We start from the raw sequence: 21,856 nt of genomic DNA on the forward strand, positions 1-21,856 counted from the left end.
GAGCTATTACAGTTTGGACTACAAAGGGGTCCTCTACTGGCTGTCGCATATCACACATCAAGAGGGCAGCCGATTAAATCCCTGAATAAAATGTAAAATATTTATTCAACCGAAATCAAATTAAACGTCCCTAAAATTAACCATCTCATCGGTGATGCCCCATCGTTCGTAGTTTACGTGATTATAGGACATATTTGTTGAAAACCATCGTTTTGACCGAGGGGCCGTCGTCAGGCGTCAGCGGAGCCGCATTCCCGCTTCCTTTTCCGCCACAGTTTGAACTGGCTGTTGTGGTGGCTGCCTTTGACACGGGCTGTCACAGGAATTGGATTATGTTACGGACGATAAATGTTTACAAGGCTGGAATATTGCTCAGGCACATGTGTATTGTTCCCGGTAGTACCCCGTCGCTAACGTAGCTAGCTTATTTCTGCTCGGAACTCTGCTCGAGCGCGTCAACCGTTGCTGTCATGTCTCTGCCTCCAGAGAAAGCTACCGAGCTGAAGCAAATCATTCACAACCATCTGCTCAAGGTGAGCAAACTACTTTTAATTCTGCGCGTTTACGTTGTTAAACTGCGTCCCTTTGAATGCCGTCATAGTTAGGATACATGGTTTAATAGTTGTGTGTTTTCTTAAAGGGCTAATGCCATTCAAACATGTAGCAAAATGAATGTCTACTTGCTCATTGATGAAAGTGTACACATGATGAATAATATTTTTAGAGTTGCCAACACTAAACTCATTTTTTTAATTAAGTTCGGCTCTATTACATATATATTATGACGTAATTATTTATAGCATTAGCCGGTTGTTATTTCTAAGCTAGGGCATTTAAAGCTAACTGGTATCCTCCACCCCAGCAGGATTGGCCTGTCTAGCCTACAGATGTCTATCTGAAGCACAAATAGGTCAGATGAGTTGTAGCAGTTGGTTGTTAATGGATAATATTAGAATTAATGTAATAGTGTATTGGTCTCACCTTGAAGATATACAAGGAGTCTGGCATAAAAATATATTTAGATACCATAAATTACATTGGTGAGCTCTGAGACATCTCTCTCTCTCTAACCTCTTGTGTGGTGTTTTAATCCCTCTATTTTGGTTACCAGATGGACATCCATGGGAAGATCCGAGAGGTGCTCGCTGAGACTGTAAGGGACGACCAAGGCCCAGCACACCGTCCTCTGTCTGAGGTGGACTTCCTTCATGCTCTGCAGCGCAGGGGCATCATAGACGACGTCATGAAGGATCTACACTTTACCCAGGTTGGCCAACACATCATGGCACATTTCAGAGCTCCTCGTCATTAAAATTAGATCATAACTTTCTTAAATAATTTCATGCTAATTTTAACCCAGATGCAGATAACTTCCCCAATGTATGAATTGAGTTACCAGCTGTCTGTTTGGTGCTTTTGTCATGTTGGTCTGCTTTGGTAGGAAATCCCCACAGATGCAGAAATTGGGTCACCTCCAAAGCCTGCTACTCACTTTGTTGACAAGAATATAACTCAGCTGAAAAAACGTAAGAAACGTCCTTTACCAGCCCAAATAAACCAACACAATAGAACAGCCTAATCAATTTCATTATCAAAGTTGTCCTTGATAATGTTGGAAGGGTTAAGAATCCATTCCTTTTCATTCTTTCAGCCAATATTGACCCAACAAAGCGGTACCTGTATCTCCAGGTGCTCGGTGGTAAGGCCTTCCTGGAGCACCTCCAGGAGCCAGAGCCTTTACCTGGTCAGGTGTGTTCTACATTTACGCTCTACTTGCACTTCCGCAACCAGAGGTTTTGCTCAAAGCCGGTGCCTTGTGCCTGTGAACCTGACCTGAAGGAGGGATTCCTCTTAGAGATCCACCGAGATCGCACAGGTTGGTGTAAATTATCGCTGTTTGTGACGGTCAGTGAGGACCAGCTACGCTGCTGCTTGATATATTACCTTGACTGACTTTGTCTTTACTTTTGGCACTGCAGGTGAAGGTAGTAAAATGGCAGATGCGACCGCCATGCTGTCTCTGTGTGACCCCGTTCACTTTGTGCTGATCAAGATGGACACCTCTAATGAGACAACGCTGGTTTCGTCCTACTTCCTGGACTGGAGGACAGTCCTCAGCTCGCCCATTGGGAAGACATGCTTTGCTGTGGATCTGATGGGAGTTGGTGAGGATGGGTGACTGCCCTGCGGTGAATGAAAGGATGATGGTGTGATGCTGAATTATTAATGTATCGTTCATAAAACGTAACACCTCTATGGCCAAGAGTGAAGAATGATTAATGCAGTTCATTGATAGACTAGTAGTACTAGCATCCAAAAATATAAACGCAGTAATGTTTTTTTAAACTCTTAGAAATTTGAAAAATGAAATCAATTTAGAGGCCATAACATGCAACATTCCAACATACTTTACAATATTTTTCTTCTTTCTGTTCTGTAAATGATCTTGTGAAACCATCGAGGTGTCCACGAGTGCTGTACAATATATGTGTACTAACAGTAAACTAGTAAGCATATGTTATAAATATAAGGTCTTTGTAGTTTTGTCTATTCTCAGCTAGTAAGCGATGCAGCAGCAGCTTGCAGTAACATGTATGTGTGTCTCCAGGAAGTGAAAGTAAAGTCCCAGCCGGTGTTTTGACTGTCAGTCTGGAGCTCTACCCTCCTCTCGCAGACACTCTGAGCACTGACATCATCAGCACACAGGTCAGCACACTGGAGTCTCTTTATCTCCCTGTCTGTGTTTATTCATCCGCTTCATTATTCATGAACTGACAGTGAGTCATTACAGCACTGGAATCCCATTAATGCTGTTAAGAATCAATCTTTCTTAGAGCTGAAAAAAAAAAGGCAGCGTTGTAAAAATGAAACACCGCAGATCTATGTACAGTAACTGTGTGCCTCTCATTCAGCAATCACTGGAGAGGCAGAGGACGGCGGAGAAGGAGAGGCTCTTCTTGGTTTATGCCAAACAGTGGTGGAGGGAGTTCCTTGAGATACGGCCATCACACCAGTCCAAAATGGTCAAGATCTTTGCGCAGGTTTGTGTAAATCACGTGTCGTGGTGGGAAAAATGGCATAGTGTTGCTTACTTTGAAGGACAGTGATTTGTTTTTGTATTTACATTAGACCTGTGGAGTGAATAGTAGAGGAAATTATTTACATATGCAGACACTGCTCAGGGAGTTCCTCAAAACTAATACATTTGCTGTTTGCCACTCGTACTCTGGTTTGGTGTGTTAGTTGTTAAGGGAGAGGACGTCTCGTATTCCTAACTTTATGGATTATTGCATTCCAAGTTCCTCAGATTCATATCTGCTCCGAGCTCCCCAGTTACCTGACAGTGTGTCTCTGTGCTGTCTGCAGGATGAGAACGGCGTCAACAGGCCAGCGTGCGCATATGTGCGTGTCCTGCGGGCCGGTCGGCTGCTAGAGAGCCCTCGACAGGCGGCCCGCTTCGTCAGCCTGCTGGGCCAGGAGAAGGCCCCGGTGGTGGGAGGAGGCGGCGGCAAGCAGGAGCAGTGGTGCACATTAATGGCCTTCCTGTGTAGAGGGAAGGTAAGGAGAACTGGCCAGCACCATGGCAGCCACAACACAGATGCACTTATTCTTCAGATGACAAGTCACTGAGCTGACAGAGACATAGATGAGCTTTTTACACCCAAATTCTTGTTAAAGCTGGTGTAAGCAGGGTTATTTGTTGTCATTGGGCAAAATGATTCCATTATAACCTTCATTCTATAATAACCATTTCAGCAAGTGCTCTAAAATATTAGCAACATTTTCTCCCCATCTCTCTAATAATCTATCCTTCTGCTGACTGTAACCAAAAGCTTAGTTAATGCTTAATTTTGTCGAGGTCTAAATTATAAGCTTCTTGATAATGTTTTAGACACACTAGATGATCAACCTAATGTATCCCTTTACATGGTATCTCTGCATATTATCCACCAAAACAGAATTTACTTCATTGGGAACATGATTGCTGTGAACAGTAGACTTTCATTTGAAATCAGCACTTGGTGAGCGTGCTTGTGTTAAATGGGCTAAATGTTTTGCAAACCATGCTTTCTAATGATAGTTGTGATAAAACCATCATTTAACCAGATAATCTCATCGAGATGGAGATCTTTTACAAATCGAGGTCTGAGTGCAGCAGAGAGAAAGAAAAACAAGCATAGCCAGACAAGGCAATTACACATATACATATAAAAAACACAGCTATATTAATCTGAGTTTATCTTTAGAATCAACCGGTGCAATGACACAGATTTCTGATTTAATGTCCTCTGTAATGTATTCTATTTGTAGGGATATGTGGTAAAAGAAGCAAAAGAAAAAGTGTAGTTGACCTTATCCTCATATAACCTCTGGCCTCTCCAACTATAATGGATGTTGTCCTAGAAGTATTTTTCCAGAAGTCCTCCACATCAGGTAAAGTTGGCTCAGCTGCGTTCACATTTACTCCATTTCTGAGCACAGCTGATTGTGTCATTTCTGAGAAAGGAGGATTTGTGCAGAGTCGACTGACTGATGCATTTTCATCTCTGCTAGATAGCGGGGAATTTCCCAGACCACCGCAGGATAAATGTTCCCTGCCTCTCCTCTGTGAGCGGCTGGCAAGACAGACACGACGCAACTCTCACAAAGTGGCCCTTGTCAGTTGTGATTTATGAGTTTCATTCCAGGGAAAATTAATTTAGCCTCATCAGTCCCCAGCCTGTTCTGACGCTGCCGTCCATATTAGCACTTCTGGGGAACATCTATCATTCTGACTTGCCCGTAGCCCGAGCCAACGCACAGCGGCAGCAGCACAAGCCCAGGCCTCTTTACTGGAAAAGTAGTACGTGTGAAATAAGAGTTGCTTACTGCCGGTCAATTTGATGACTGCGGAGCTTATTTCCTCTCCAGCAGACGGTTCTTGTCTGTGTTCAACACTTCTGAGAATGTGAGAAAGGCTAACAGTGCCGTGAAAACAGGATATTGTATTTCTGTTTAAACAGACTGTTGTATGACACGATGAATAAGATTAGCAACAGGAATAGTATGAGGATGACTCTTCCAATCTATCTCAATAAAGAGACCTGGGATATGTCAGTATTTCAAAAAATAGCTGCATATTTCCAGTTTAAAGTTGCAATAAAAGTATTTCCAGATAAAAGTAGTCTTTTTTGGAGAATAAAAGTAATGTTAAAAATAAATGAGAATAAAGTCAATATTCAGTATTTCAAGAATAAAGTTGTTTTATTTTGAAAATAAAGTGGTAATATTTGGGATTTCTGGTTGTAAAATTTCAAGAATATTTGTAGAATCAAGTAGTAATATTTAGAGGTATTAATATGGCAATACTTACATTTTTACAATACATTTTGCACTGTACCCAGCCACCAAGAAAAACAGGCTTATTTGAGAATGGAAATGAATTCTTGACCTTTTGAGAGTAGAATAATCTAAGATGAAAGCTCTCAACCACGTGTCATGATCCTCTGAATGGAGCATGCTAGAGCCACATTGTTTGTCACACAAGGGCTAAAATAATCTGTCATAAGAGGTTCATGAACTCAATAGAACAGGGAGGAAGTACGCCTCACTTTAACACTAAACATGCTGTTATAATAGAGTTTCCAAACACTCTAAAAAGGACCTGAGCTCATCCCTGTCTGTCCTCCCCAGGGGGACTGTGAGGACCACGCCACCCTGCTGTGCAGCCTCCTGCTGGGCTTTGGCCTGGATGCATATGTGTGTGTGGGCACCAAAGCCAAGGGAACGCCACACGCCTGGGTCCTGACCCGCGGGACCGACGGGAGCATCACCTTCTGGGAGAGTCTGACGGCACACAGGTCCCACTGGGTTTTTTTTGTCATTCTTCAGTCAGCTGATATCTAACACAGCTGCTTTTTCTGCTTCCTCTGAATATTTATGTGCTGGATATCTTTTTACAAAATCTCAAAAGATATAATCTTCACATTTTGAGTGAATGTCTCAGAAATCATTTGACCCACAATGCCGTTCTTTCTTCTTTTTGCCTCATCGGCCTGTCTCTGTCCCAGAATGCTCTCTCCATGAAATGTTGTGGCCAGGCTGTCGGCCAAGAAACGATTGATTACATTTTAGTGGTTATTCAGTTCTGGGATTTTGTCCCTCCAGTTATTGTTTTGCCTAGAACTCGCTGATCTTATAATGGAGATAGATGTCATAGCTTTTGTCACTTTGCAGTAAGTCTGTGATAGAAACAAGGTTTTCAAGCAGTGTTTTTGAGGAGCCTGCCAAGTTTTCTTTTTACATTATGACAGTACTTTTATTTGAACTCTTGTTCATTCTTCACTTATTAATTTCTGTTGGTGTACTGAAAGCGTCGACACCACTAATAAGTGTGTAATTAGTGAATGTAACGCTACATTGAAGCTGCTCACGTTGTTGCCCCCATTAGTAGCTCCGAATCAGTTTATTGTCACTTCAATAATATACATTCAGCATATATAGAAAGCAACTTCTCCACAAGTCAGAACAAAAAACGTCACCTATAAAAACAAAAAGACACCAAAATGCCCTCAAAATGGGATTGTTTTATGGATTTGATGATTTGTTAGTATGTTTGTAATGACACTGATTAGCCTTGCTGTCCCATACATGTATGTTTAGATACCTGCACCAGGCCATAGACCCAGATGCCCCACCCCTGGCCCCCCAGCCCAAACCCTCGTCCCCCTACCGCACTGTGGGCTGTGTCTTCAACCACCAGACCTTCCTAGCCAACTGCCAGCCGTCAGACGCTGTGGAGCTTTGTGTCTTTGACTTCCAGGTAAGAGAATGCTGTCCCTCACACGTTTCCCCACAGAATAAATACATGGTACTTATATGTCATTGTCCATTGGTGTATTTATGGATTATTTTGCCATATTGGTGTTGAAAAGTGCCCCTAAAATAAATACAAAAACAATTATTTGCAAGGTATAATGTCTAAAGTCAGGGATGTTCACTGTTTTGAATGGACAGTGGGGATTTTAGGTCAGACAGCCTGGAGCAGAGAGCACTGGGCTAGAGACTGGATGGTTGTCAGGGAAATTAAATCTGCAACAGTCCCATTCATCAGCAGCTCCTGTCCTGTCATGTTAGCCTAAAGAAAGGCAGCAAAGTCCCAGCGGCTACCGTGTAGCGGTTCTTTCCTCGCAGAAAAAGTGAGTCTAGATAAGAGCCTCAGCTTTTTTTCCTCCCTTCTTTTCCTATCAGAATCAGTCTCGGTGGAAGGCGATGAGCGAAGAGGCTCTGAAGTCTGTTTGCCCCCCAGGCTCCACCACTTCTCTGCCCCCTCTTCCTCCACTCTGTGCCCCATCCCTGGATCCTGCTGCTGCCAGTAACCAGCTGGAGCTGGAGATGCGCTACCTGGTTTCTGAGCACAGGAAGGTAAAACACGGCGCTGCAGGAGGTAGTTTGAATGGTGTACTTTATGTTTAAGTTACCTGTGCTGTGTGGAGGGAAAAAAGTGACAGCTAGTGTTCACAGCCCATAAAGAAGTTCTTAAAGCCACATTAAAAGTCATGTAATGAAGAAATACAGCTGCTTTATTTGAGCTGGATTAAGTCTCTTCCTTGTGTGATGGTTGCGTGCTGTGTTGCCTAGGTGAGAGAGATTTCTATCTCAAGGGACATTCTGGTGAAATAAAGGTTTAAATTCGTCCATCCATCCGTCTGTTTTGACATTTTCAGCTTTCATATGAAAAAACGGAGTGGAAATGAAAAAACAAAAAAACAACCCAAAAACGATCACAAAATATCACACAAAAAATGTCCCGCTTGTCTGAGGTGGAAAGGTTGGCGTATTGATGTGAATAAAATGTGCAATGGCAACAGACTTGGTGAATAAATCATGAAGCATGTGACTTGTGTGTCACTTGAGCTTCCACTCAAAACATGAAAATATCAGATCTGGTTGTAACCTTCCTCTAATTAATACATAAAATACTGAAAGACCACATTTCCCTCATGTTTTCCATTGTTTGAGGTTTGACTGGTGCTCTTTAATGATGTCGTCTCAATGCGCATGGATGGAAAAACTGATTAATTAGCGTTTCCTAGTAACACTTTATTCTGAATTGCATGTAACAGATTGTTTGCAATAATCACTCATTTACATGTTTAATGTGAGGCCGAGTGTGAGCTCTGTGGTGCTCTCTCCTCCAGGACCTGGAACTGGCGACAGTATGGGACGACCAACTGTCCTACCTGCTGTCCTCGGCTCTGGCAGCCTATGAGCTGGAGCGCTGCACCGGCGTCTCCTGCGGCAACGAGGAGTTCCAGGACGCGGTGAGGAGGGCGGTGCCAGACGGACACACCTTCAAAGGCTTTCCCATCCACTTCTTGCACCGCAATGCTCGACGAGCCTTCGCCACCTGCCTCAGGTGAGCTGAGAAAACCCCTTAATGTTTTTTTATTTGAGTGTTCTTGACCACAGCAGGAGTATACCCCAAACCCCATTATATGCAGTGCTATCAGGTTGGTTTTGTGGCATCTGTGCCTAATAAAGAGGGATGCAAGTCATGGTTGGAGTAGTCCCGTCCCCGAAAGTCCCTCAAAACCACAACGGAACATTGAGGAAAACCACTGCAGCAGTCGAATAAGATTTTTGACCCCAGTCAGCGCAGAGGCTGTGGGAACATTTCAAGTGGCCTGTGCACACTGGAGTGATTGAAGCCCAAGGCAACAGCACCATCTTGCCTGAGAGAAGGTTTTGTTTGCACTGCACCTCAGGTTTACAGCAGAAAATCCCCACCAGCTGCAGTGTATTGTAGCAGGATCCTGAACTAAGAGCTCCCTGTAGAGAGAGAAGAAAATCTCCCTTTAGGGACCCTCGACAACATTCAATGTCTCTGTTACAAATCCTGCCAGAACTGAACACACAGTGCTCAGCTGGGTCCTGGCAACTGGCATTAGACTAACATCGGAGATCGAGATCTGGCTCTAGAACCCAACATAAATGGATAGTCTTACAAAGAACCCTTGAGCACCTCTTTCTTCAAAAAAAGGGTTCTTTATGAAGCTTCTTTTTCTAAGAGGGTAATTTAAAGGGCCAGTTTACGGGATTTTTCGGTTCGCAGAAATAGAATTCAACAATCATAACTCTAACTTCATAAATGTTGCCTCTGTTATTTTATAAAAGACATGCTCTGTTTTTCTTGTCACTTCCGGTGCAGGTCTCCCTTTTGTCAGGAGATAGTGTGTTGCCGTGGCGACCATGTGAGGCTTGCAGTCCGCGTTCGTGTGTTTGCGTATCCTGAGAATGCATGTGCAGTGTGGCTCATGTTTGCATGTAAATACCGCTCTGTGCTCTGACCGTCGGACAGGAGGGATGCCACAGGCCGGGTTCAGATTTGTACATATACGTTGTCATAAGAATACTTCGATCCCTAAGACATCCTACTCAGTGACATGTCGACTGTGATGCTCAGGCATTTCTACTCTCCTCACTTGTACAGGCATTTATACTCAGAATTGTATTTATATATCTATTTTTGTAAATAAATTTAACTTTTTTTTAATCTTACTGTTTACTTATTTAAAGCATTTTCAAAGAGTGATATTTGAAAACACTTACTTTATATGGCATTAACTACTAGTAAGTTTTATAAATTAATCACACTAATCATAATCTTGCCTCAGTGGGCTTTTCAATCTATAGCATATGACTCTCTCTCATTTCTCCTTTGAACCCTCAATTCATTACATTTGCCTCAAAATCTCACAGCACACACAAATAAAACATCCATGTCAAATCAGGTTAAAAACACAAAATGTGTTGAAGACATAATAAATGATAAATGAATGGGGAGAAGTCGGAATCAGACAGGTATGCTCCTTTTTAATGGATAGCCACCATAATGACTGCGGTGTATTCATTTGTAATACACGAACACACCACGAGATGGCGTGTTAAGACAAATGTTGGCTCACTGGATGCAGTACCTGCGATCCAGCAGCCTGGTTGAGTGAGTCATTGTGCGGTTAGGAGGAGCCGACTCGGAGAAGTTTCCCTCTGATTGAGGACAAACATTAATTGACACACAGAGGGCAGTTTTTTTTCTCCTTTGTTGTTTTTTTCCTGCTCCGTGTCGTATTGCGCAGGCCTTTTTTTTTTTAGTTTCTGGGGGGAATCGTTGACAGATCGGCTCAAACTTTTTTGACAAGAAGCCTGTGAGGATGGCCAATTAATTCCAATTTTTTTCTGGGAGCTAATTTGCAATTCTGCATTTGCCCCAGAGTTGTTGAACACGAGGATCAGGAGGGAGGCTGAAAGAGCGAAATGGAGAGCTAATGAATAATTCCTCCCTCTTTTTTTCTTCTTTTCTGAATGTCACACACACACACACACACACACACACACACACCTCCGTTCCCCTCATTACTGTATACCACAGGAAAAATGTACAGCCGTGTTTGATGCTGGGAACTCAGGTATGATTTCAGCCCATATTAAACAGCAGCGCTCAGGTGTAATTGGCTAATAGGTCCCGTGGGACAGATATACTGTATGAAACCGGAAGAGAAGGGAGAGGATGCTGGTGTTAACCTAACAACAGCATCTCAACGCTGCTGCTGACGGTGTTTGTGTTCACGTGACAGTTTCAAACTTAGAGGAAATACGCTAAAGGGCGAAAACATCCTTTAATGCACGGCTTGTTGGAGACTATTTTGCTTCCATCATCTTCAGTTCAGACTAGTGGAAAGACAGCAAAATACATATTTAGGTGTTTATTAAATACTTTCTCTATTTGCGTCTGCTTTCTCCTAAATGCTCCAAAGGTTAATTCGATAATGTCTCAGTTATATGTTTAAATATACAATTTTAGAAAACTTATAATACAAAAAAATAATTTTCTTAATGTCAGTAATCAACCTGGGAAGTTTCATGGTGATACCTATTAGTTAAACATCACTATTCACCTGTAGTGTCTTCAAAATGTGTGGAATTTTACAATACATATCTTTAATGGCTGTTTTCTCAAAATTGATTCAACTCAGAGCCAGAAATCTTACATGCACCCAGTTTAATTCCTGTCTATAGGTTTTTACAAAGGGGTTTGTTCATCTGAGTTATCCAGTTTTTTATTTCCAAAATGTATTGTTATTGTATTTTCTGAATAATACATACAGATATCTATATAATTCCCTCTATGAAAAACCTTTGACTCCGATATCAATCAAATGAAACAATGAACCTGTGTTTATCCAGTGTTCAGATTCATGCCCTGGAAATGTATGTACTTTAACACACATATTTAATAGATAATGCCTCATTTCCACATTCAAACATGTTCATAAAAATAATTTTCTTTATGTATATATATATAATTAACTGAAGTCTCATGATGGTTAAAGTTGTACTGTTTTCACCTGCAGTGTCTCCCCTTACGTGTGTGTGTGTGTGTGTGTGTGTGTGTGTGTGTGTGTGTGTGTGTGTGTGTGTGTGTGTGTGTGTGTGTGTGTGTGTGTGTGTGTGTGTGTGTGTGTGTGTGTGTGTGTGTGTGTGTGTGTGTGTGTGTGTGTGTGTTATAGCCTATGTTTTGGTAACATGTAATGAAGTGGATATGGATGGAGTGAACTCGCAGGTGGAAATTAGGATCCGATTCAGTTTGAATTATCATGTGTGCACTTTATTTTTCACACTTACTGTATAACCGTCTTCCTCTCTGAGGTGACAGCAGCTGCTAATGAGTATTTTCCATCTGTAGACAATTCCACTGCAGTTCACATGCATTGCCTATAACTGCATCATCAGTTGTTAATAACGGTGTAGATTGGGAGCAATATATTACAGCTTGCAGCTAACTTTGGCATATTACTGTGGCATGTTTGTTTATTATGCCTCGCGGTCAAAGGCAACACTTTCACTGGGAAGTTATTGATGTTCGAAAAGCATCATAAATAATGGTAATAATATGAAAAATATTAATAAATGATATGTTTTTACATAGTTGTTAAGTACCTTTGATGTCACCAACTTCTTAAGGATATCGGTTTGGTTAACAATTCATTAAAAAAAAAAAAAAAAAAGCTTTTGAATGTATGAATAAATATAAATAAGTTGCATTTTATTTAGTAGAAAATGTTTTATGCCTCATGTGCCCACTATTTTGTATCTAAATTCCACTCAATGTGTGGCTACAGTTTATGTGATTCCAGTTTTCACAAAAAGATCTAATTTAATCCAGTTCATAAAGGTGACCGGATCTTTGCAAGCGTCAAAGCATCCCTGCAAGGTGACGTTCAACACATAATTGTGCAGCATGTTCAGAAAAGAGGGCTGAAGTCTGCTGACATTTCAGATTGTGCTGATTACATATAACATCCCTTATATTTTATAGGAGTAAAGAAAGTCCAGTCCTTTATGCATGTGTGAGAGTGCATGTGTGCCCCTGACAGAGAGTTTCCAGCTAACGGCCCTTATCTCGTACGATCCAGACGACAACCTCGTCTCCAACGCCGCTTGTCTCACTCTGCCGTTGCCTCTGGTTTTCTCGAGGCCGGTCTCCCAGTCGCAGAACCACCTCATTATTTTCTCGTCACTGCGTGAACGTAATACAATGTGCAGGCCTTGGGCTCTGTTAGAGTTTGTCAAGTAAATGAGAAGACTAATGGCGCATCTCCTTATCAGTGGTGTTTTTCAATTGTGGTAATACATCTCCTGACAGACACTGATGTATCAACTAATTACCATGTTTTAACCATTAACAAAAAAAAAAAAGCAGGGTTCAGACGTTGAGCTGTGCAGTGACTTTCATTGCGGTTACAGTGTGTGTGTGTGTGTGTGTGTGTGTGTGTGTGTGTGTGTGTGTGTGTGTGTGTGTGTGTGTGTGTGTGTGTGTGTGTGTGTGTGTGTGTGTGTGTGTGTGTGTGTGTGTGTGTGTGTGTGTGTGTGTGTGTGTGTGTGTGTGCACACCGTCTTTGACAGACACAGGTGGTAATTAATTAAACATATTTAAATAACGGAATAGATTGTTACAGATCTGACAAAAAATATGGCAAGAAGCACATATTCTTGTTTTACCTGCAGATGCGACGGCGGTGACACCCACACGCACACACTGCTTATGCATAAATGACTTGAAGCTAGTCGTAAAAATAGTCATTAGGGTGTACCTGTAACTCCATATCTGCTCAATTATAGAGAAATATATCATAATATCTTGCTGCCACCCACGGCCTAGTCTCTTTCTCTTGTCTATTTCTATTTTTGAAATGTAAAAAAATTCCTGCAGGGGGGGTTGGGGAGAGAGACAGAGAGACAGAGAGATAGCAAGAGGAGCGTTGGGCATTGGAGAGAAATGTGTTGCATGGCCCGGAGCCTAACGGGTAATAAAGTCATTAATTCAGCTGATTAAGTTGGCCTTTGGGTTAAAGAAAAATCATATCCGTCTCCCTTTGAGATGTGACTGGGGAAGCACAGAAGAGGGAGAAGCCAGCTAATTAGTGCTGGGAAAACAGGAGGGGGGCCAGAGAGGGAGATGGGAGATGGAGGGAGAGACAGAAAGAGAAAGAAACATGTTTGTGTGTGTGTGTGTGTGTGTGTGTGTGTGTGTGTGTGTGTGTGTGTGTGTGTGTGTGTGTGTGTGTGTGTGTGTGTGTGTGTGTGTGTGTGTGTGTGTGTGTGTGTGTGTGTGTGTGTGTGTGTGTGTGTTGTGTGTGATGGGAGGGGTGCAGATAGGTGTTTCGACTGAACTACTAATGAGGCATGTTTGGGGTGAGGGAGTGACAAGCTCATCAAAACGCTGCTTGCCAAGTGAGCCATTTCTCTCAAAGAGTTAGCCTGGCTACCTTTGAGCCCGACGCTGCCACTTAATGATGTGAAACAAGAGAGAGAGGGGGGGGGGGGGGGGGGGGGGGGGGGAGTTAGGGTGAAATGTCAGTTTGCATGCAGTTTAATGAGCTTGTTGTTGGATGCAAGAGAAGAAAGCGTAGGGAAAAGAGCAACAGGAGACGCAACCCGCCGCCTCACCCTCCTCCGGGCGACGACGCCGCCTTGATGGATGCATTACCTTGTTCAAACTCTCCGCTCCATATTCAAACTTTTGTTATCAACATGATTTCTCTCCTTTGTTGCATGGAATAATGGAAGACAGCGCCAAAGGATTGTTTAAAAAAAACACATGAGTGACACACACAGAAGCACATTTTCATAAAGCATAAATAGACCAGCGATGTTAGAGAGCAGGTCTCCCCCCAGTTGTGTCTCCCTCTCTTCAAGAAGAGTAGAATCTCACTCAATTGTCCCTTGCAGCTCCCCCTACAGTCAAGATGGCGGTGTAGATAATAAAAACAGCTATTTATTCATCTTGTATCGTGCCTAAATTTAGTGGATGATAACATATTGGGTATGGAATTCATGTGAATGTGATGCACCTGTTCAAAATAAGAATAACTGAATCAGTAAGTATGAACAGATTCATTCATAAGTATAGAATCTGCAGGCAACAGGACACGTTTTGGGCAAAGGAAGCATTCTGTTTTGGATTTGTAGTCCATGTAGTATTAACCAATCAACCTTTTGGCCCAAATGCAATCTGGGAACCAGCTATGGTCTGACAATGATGGAGCTTTTTATTGGTTTCAAATGAGCTCGTAAACTTGCTACTGATGAAACAATCCGGTCGTACACGTCGTCTCACAACTCCGGTCTTGCATCTCAAATTGCTAATTGGACTGTAAACATGAGCAGTGTACTGAAAAGGGAGTCTTGGCCCAGATATCCACTGGCTCGACTGGAATTATAGCCCCTCGCCCCCCAGAGGCTTATCCATAGTCAGATCGATAGGCGATGTGTTCTGAGATTGCTGAAGCGGTTGTGGATCACTTGTGGCATGAGGAGTCAGCAGTCGATGCTGTCGGAAAACAGTCAATAAAATATGTTTTTCAAATATTGAGAATTACTGCAACCATGAGAGGTCCTTGAAGATACGATCAGAAACACAGAGACACACGGACAATGAAAACACTGGCTCTGGAGGGGGCCTCGACGTTACCTGAAGGCCACAGTAGTTCCACGGTACGCTTGTGAAACTGCGATAATGTGAGCAAAACACTCAGTTTAGTACCTGAGATACTAGAGTTATACTGTACGACCAGGTTAAAAGAATTTTAAACTAAGCTTAATTATTATCAGACATTGGAGCCCCAGAATACATTTCAGCCAAAGCAATCTACACCCCCAAATCCTACACACTGTCCCTTTTAATGCGTCAGAAATCTATTTGTCTGAAGTATTCTTAAATAAAGTATAATCGCATGAACAAAAACAATAAAGAAGAGATTTCCTGCTCCACAGATAAAATACCTACTGAATGAAACGGCTGAAACCGACTCGCTAATGGCTAAAAGCAAAGGCTAACATTAAATAATCAATTAAAGCTGTCAATAAAGTTAGAGACATTCGGTCTTCACTTAGGCTTTATGTAAAAATGTAAAATATGTCTACAGCACTTCATGCTGGAGTTCATCTTGCTCAGACTGGAAGGGAAAAAGATACAAAAAGAAATACCACTTGATACGGAGCAACACGTTAGAAATCAAATAAGCAGCCAAAGAAACAGCATTGAAAGAGAACACCTTAAATAGAGCAAATTCATTAATTAATTTGGGAAAGAAACAGTAGCTACATACCCGACAGACAGCCATCAAACTACACTGATCTCAGCAACACATTCCAGGAGATATGAAGAGGAAGTGAAAATCACCCCTCGGTGTACCGCCGTTTGATTCCCTCCATTTATATAAACGCAAACATTACTTTTGATTGAGGAGCCGAAAGTCGGTAATTAGGAAGCGGTGTTCCACGGTGCTGCAGCCGTGACGACTCATCACCATGTCCTGTTGTCCAGAGAGAAGACTCTCCTGCTCCTCTCACTGGGGAGCCGCTGACCCCTCCGTGACTTCAATCCCAGCTCTGGATTGTTTGGTATGGAGTGCGTGGAGCAGCGGGGGATCCGGGGCCGTCACCGCCAGCCGCCGGCACAAGTCAAGCCTTTAATACTGAGCTGGATTAAACCGCATGCGACAAGTGATTCTTAATGGAACAAATTCAAAAAGTGGGATTATTCCATGTCTTTTATCTCCGTGCAACTCATTTAGCAATTACTGCTGATTACGTGCTTTGAGCAGTTCTATGAATAGATTTATGCTCTGAAAACAATGTAGAATTATGGAAGAGGGAAATGGAAGAGGGCACTAATTACAATTTGTCTCAGGTCCACGATGCCTCATTGCACTCAGAGAGAGGGCAGTGGAACAATCAGAATATTCTAGATTGTTTCACTGCTGTGCCAGTTTTTGGTCTTAGCTGTCAGCTGCTGCACAGTGAATCATTCAATCTGTTTTTATGTATCTGAAAGTTGTTCTTTAACAAATAAATGAAACTAATTGATAGGAGGAATCTGGGAAGTGGACGTTGTCTGGCTTGGACATGAGGACGCAGCAGGTCCAGGTGTGTCCCAGTCATTCAGGTCTGGAGACAGAGAGAACAGAAACAGCAGAGGAGCCGTCACAAACGCATCCATCTTATCAGCCTAAAACCCACAAAGTGCGGCTGCAATAAAGTGCAGCCATTGAGGTTCAGTCAATTTACTTTTGGGTGTGAAACATATGGAGAGAGAGGATCGACAGCACCGGTCGTTTCAGCGAGTGGAAAACATCTGTTGGCAAGGGTGTAAGGTTTTTTTGTTTTTTTTTCCTGAATTTTGGAAGTTCAAGCTCAGCTCCCATAATAAGTCTATAATAAACTGGGTAGACACTCAGACCCTTAAGGATACAGATGTCCCTGTTGAAAGCCATTAAAACCACACCATGATCCCACGGCCATTAAAGCATAAAATCAGGAGTTCTATTATATCAGGCTTTCAGTCTGAAGCCCTGACTTCACATTGTAGTTTTCAACCAGATGAACCATTTTCTCATTTTTGCCCTGTGGGCCAAATACATGCTGTTTAGCTGGTTTCCACTAGGGGCATCGCTGCTGTAGGATGTCTTTGAAGCAATGCATCAAAATCAGTGTTGCACTGATATTTCTGTGTGTTTTTTTCTCTCTTCATAACAGTGGCTTTATGTAAGCGACCTTGCAACGCGTTAAAAAGTGGAAAATGATATTAATTTATAATTTTGTGGCAGTTTTCTGAAGGGGACATTTTTGTCTTCTAAGGACATCAGAGGGAAGGGAAGTGAGGCAGAATTATTTAAAACATCATTCACACTCAACATTTTGCTTTTTTTAAAAATATGTCCTTCCTGATCCTTAAATATGGGTTTATTGTCGTAACCATGGCGACGGGGCTCCCCTTACCGTGTTTTTTGTTTTGTTTTTGTGATTTAATGTAATCACATCATACAACAGATTGATTTGTAAGCGCTTTGGACGACACTCGGACCACAAAATGCCCACACGGGTCATTTAGCTGACCCCCACATAGTTCGGAGGACTTGTTCAGCCTCGGCGACATTAAATTGTGTATTTTTTTCCCTTTTTTTGGGGTTTCCTTCTTTGTGAAGCATCAAAGCCCATCCTTGTCAGAAAATGAAGCGAGGTGCAATTTAGTGACATCACCTTACACGCTCTATGTTTAGTCACCTCACGCTGCCATTTGGTGCTGCCAGTATGCAACGCTGCTATAGCAGGAAGAATCATAAGGACTTCCAGGGGTTAGCTTCCTGTCTGCTGCCCGGTTACATCTGGTCCCATGGCAAACACAGAGAGACTCCTTTGTCAGCGTCTACAAAGGCAGAGAAGGAGAGAGGAGAGAGAGAAAGGGGGACTCTGCTGGCCTTCTTTTTAAACCAATTCAAAAGGACTCTCTCTTCTGGAGTCCATTAGAATAGCAGAGTGTCTTCTTCAGTTGCAGAGAGGGACAAACAAATGTGCTCTGTGGCGGCTGCCAAATAACCTTGGCCGCTGCTATTGAAATGGTGGTCAATCAAAAGAAAGGCCGAGAGATTTGGAGAGGAGAGAAAGCTGCGATGCGGCGATGAGAGGGGAGCGATCGCTGAAACGGTGAAAGAGGAATAAATAAAGAAACTGCAAAAAGGATGAAAGAACAAGGAGTTTGAAGGAAACGGTGAAGATAAAAGCATGGAAGCAATATATGGATTATTTGGGAGGAAACTGGAACTGGGTGACGTTTGATTATCATCAAGTACATCGGAGTGAGGGCCAAACACCTCGATGCACTTGTCCTTGTTATATATTCAAACTCATCCTGCTTTTTTAAATCAAGTCTGGACATTTTAGTCCAGTCATTGAAAACTGTTGACAGGTTATTCTCATCACATATTGAACAGTTCCATCAACCTGGGACAAAATAACCTTACTTCTTTCTCCCAAGCCCTGCTGTTGTCATGTTGCTATATATAATTATAATAATAATAATAATAATAATACATATACACACACACACACACTGGTTAACAGGACGGCCTGTTGCTGTGAATTCTAACAGTGAATCATGAAAGAGAGACAGCTGACGCTAACTCGACCCCCTCGAGTGTGATAGAAACTTAAGAGCATGATGATGATGATGATGATGATGATGATGAATATTGTAAAGGGGCAGGCGGCTTTAACACTAGTCGGCTTGTGTTAAGGCAAGACGCTCAAGGCAAAAACACTGTTTTTCACCCGTTGTCAATTTAGAGGTTTCGCCCTCTTTTACTTCCATAACTTGTCTTTTTTCTGAGGAAAGAAAACATCCAAAAAAAACCCATTTAATTGTTTATTTTACTACTAATGGTTGTCGTCTAAACTTGCCAAATGACTGTCAGATAATGGCTCGTTTCAATATTTAAACATAGCATTTCTGAAACTTGTGATGCAAAAACGATCGTCTTTAAAAGCTGTTTTCTCAAAGAGTTTTTTCTCAGACTCTTAAGCCATAAATAAGCTGTAGCTCTAAAACCAAACTATATTTTGGAGGTTTTTACGGAGGGGTTTGTACATATATCATTCATAGCCTGATTTAGACAACATTTCATTCCTAAAAACATGGAGAAATGGGTTGTTTAATGGCTGTTGACAGGATTTTCTGATGGATTATGGAGTGATTCAAAGCAAAATTCCCTCGATAAAAACTTTTGACTCCAACATGTCGGCAAAAGAGAAGAAGAATTTTGACCTTGGCTTGAAACAATGTTCACATTTCTGTTCTGGAAATGTAAATGAACACACATTTAATAAGATAATGCATCATTAGCATATTTAAACAGTTAGGAAAACTTGCAACCTTGCATAAACCCCGGTGGGCGTTGCATTTATGTCACCACAGAAGTTGGCAGCGTGTCCTTCAGACGGAGACAACGAGACGAGATGGATGTGTGTGGAATGTGAATGGAAAGCGGCGGCACGAGGCTGCCAACAGGTGACGGTGCTGGTGAAGGGCCAGAGATGTGCCAGCCTCCATAAAAGGCCAGAAAAGCTCCCCGCGGTCCTGTTTACTGATACTTGTATGCAGAGAGACGCGGCTACAGGCCCAGAAGATCAATAGGTGCCCTGAAAGTAGTTCAACAGGCGCTGGCATCAGAGGAGCATCAGTTGATTTGAACCTGTAACAGAAGCCTTAAAAGGATTGGCTGCAGAATAATGAAAAGGACGCGAGGACAAAGAGAGACAGAGTTGAGAGAAAAAAAGAAGAAAAAAAAACACGCTTGGATCATCGAGGAAAGTGAAATTTAAAAGAGTTGTGTACCATCCGCCTCCACTCGCCCGCTTCCTCGCCCCGTGGCAGAGGGGGAAGAAATTAAATGAAAATAAAAAAAACATTAATGGATGAAAGCTTTCAAATTAACCTGTTACAGCAAAGTTGTTTTGCTCGGCCCGGTTTATATCCTCCTCAGCATCCCTGTAAGAGTTTACTATGGCAATTAGGGATTTATATTTTCAGGGGAGTTTTAATGCCATTTCAAAGGAAGAATTAATTAACAGTCAGCTTTAGCGTTTTTACACCAATTTCACACACCTCCAGTGACAGTAATTGCTTCGGGGTTATATGAGAAATGTTCAAAGTACAATATCTTGTCGTAATTAAAAAAAAAAAAAAAATCCATTTTAGCATTCGGGTATGCAAAAAAAATGTTTTGTGGCAGATGTTTATTCTGTGAATTTATTTATGTTTGCGATGGAAGAACAGTGACCTCTGACTTCTGATCACCAACACAGAGACAAATCAATCCCAACCTCTTTTTTTTTTAATCTTGTTGTTTTCTTGAAGCAGCATCTGCTCAGATAATTAACATTTATGATATGAGATCATAACAAACGTTAGACTTTCATCAGAGATACAATATTCTCTTGCAATTATAACGGCTGCAAGCGAACAGAGGGAGCATAGGATCGCCACTTGGGCCGGTTCTTGCAAATTATCACGTCTGATTTGGAACAAACGGCTCTAACTATAATTACTGCACGTCTCCTGAAAGAAGTGAGTCACGTGGTCATATGGTTATGTTGACCACCCCCCAGGATTCTGTGCTAATTATCATACTTGATCCATTTGATGCTATTAACTTCCTGGACCTCAGCATTAATTATAAGAATCAATTAACCATATTCCAAAAGAAATTCGCAAAGGACAATATCAGACTTTCACCAGCTTTATACCTTGAATAATACAGAATTCCATGTAATAATTTGTCTTGAACCAAAAAACTATGCAATGGAATGGATCCCTCCAAAAACATCCAGATAAATTGTGTTTGGAGAATTCTTACATTGACAACAAAACAGATCGTTATCCTCAAATATGGATCCAACTTCAGTGAATTGTAGTTTTTGATACATTTTTGTACATATTGAATAAACAAGGCATATCGTGTTCATTAGTGAGCTTTAGAGGTGCGAAGCTAACTGGCTGTTAGCTTCATATTTAACAAACAGACATGAGAGTGGAATCATTCATTCATTCTAATCCAACAGTGTTTGGACATTTAACATCCTTAAAGACACACATATGATTCAAAACAGCAGCAGGTCTACTGATGTCTGACAGGAATTGTAATATTGTAATAAATATAGATTCACACGACGTTATATCTCACATCTTAAAGCCTAATTATTACAAAATAATCTAATTTCTTATCAGAAATCTTTACAAAAATCCAACCCTTTATCCATCTTTGAGGTTATCATCCTCCCTTCTCTTGCTCCTGTTGTTCGGAGACGGTTAATAGGACTTTTTTTTCCTGATCATCCCTGAAGAATCCAATTACAGCACTGTTTGGAGATCAGCGAGATTACAGTGTATCTAAGAAAAACAATCAGAGCCTATCTGATTCCCAGCTTTAGCAGGAGACACGTCCCGTGTAATGAAGTCTCTTATTTCTCCCCTTTCTCCCCCGTCTTTCTTCCTCCCTTTGCCACCTCCATCTTTCTCTCCTCCTCCTTTCTTCCTGGGTTGTATTTCAGTTCCCTTTTATTTTTTGCCTCTTTTTATTTCCTTTTCTCTCTAATATCTGTTTCTTCTTCTTCCTTTTTCCTCCCTCTTGTTCTCCTCACCTTGCATTTTCTCCTTTATTAACCGGCATGACTCCACACACACACACACACACACACACACACCACTGGGGATTGCTGCGGCAGACCTGAAGGTGGTGCACATACACAGAGAGCTGAGTGTGGCGGAGTGGGCGTTTTTTTTTTCGTTTTTTTTTCACCTCAATAATGAAAATCTCACAGGAGACCCGGTGGGTGGCGATGACCTTTGGAGAGTGCTGCATTTTCGCCTCGCTTGCTCGCTCTTTCGTAAAACGCAGCGGCCGCCCGTCTCCCCCGCCCCCTTCCTCCGCCCCTGGGCGATGTGGCTCAGCAACTGCAACGTATTGAGAGCTTGTAG

At 42.0% G+C, this 21,856-nt stretch overlaps 1 protein-coding gene across 1 annotated transcript; it reads left to right on the plus strand.

The window, feature by feature from the left end:
- Window positions 1-288: 288 nt before the first annotated feature.
- On the plus strand, window positions 289-9,535 carry cep76 (centrosomal protein 76). Its single transcript, XM_084027344.1, has 13 exons — window positions 289-533; window positions 1,112-1,267; window positions 1,442-1,526; window positions 1,652-1,876; window positions 1,980-2,165; window positions 2,609-2,706; window positions 2,913-3,041; window positions 3,367-3,558; window positions 5,674-5,840; window positions 6,643-6,802; window positions 7,231-7,404; window positions 8,181-8,398; window positions 9,191-9,535. Exons 1-13 carry the CDS (start codon window positions 471-473, stop codon window positions 9,327-9,329), a joined length of 1,992 nt encoding a protein of 663 aa, XP_083883470.1. The 5' UTR covers window positions 289-470; the 3' UTR covers window positions 9,330-9,535.
- Window positions 9,536-21,856: the final 12,321 nt, after the last annotated feature.

This window comes from Eutrigla gurnardus, assembly GCF_963514095.1.
Source record: "Eutrigla gurnardus genome assembly, chromosome: 14".
NCBI lineage: Eukaryota > Metazoa > Chordata > Actinopteri > Perciformes > Triglidae > Eutrigla > Eutrigla gurnardus.

Bases quoted from the DNA above. Each gene is read 5' to 3' on its own strand.
- cep76 (XM_084027344.1), top strand. From the start codon at position 471: ATGTCTCTGCCTCCAGAGAAAGCTACCGAGCTGAAGCAAATCATTCAC. The intron at 1,877-1,979 runs GTTGGTGTAAAT...TTGGCACTGCAG, and splicing joins GATCCACCGAGATCGCACAG to GTGAAGGTAGTAAAATGGCA. The intron at 6,803-7,230 runs GTAAGAGAATGC...TTTTCCTATCAG, and splicing joins TTTGTGTCTTTGACTTCCAG to AATCAGTCTCGGTGGAAGGC.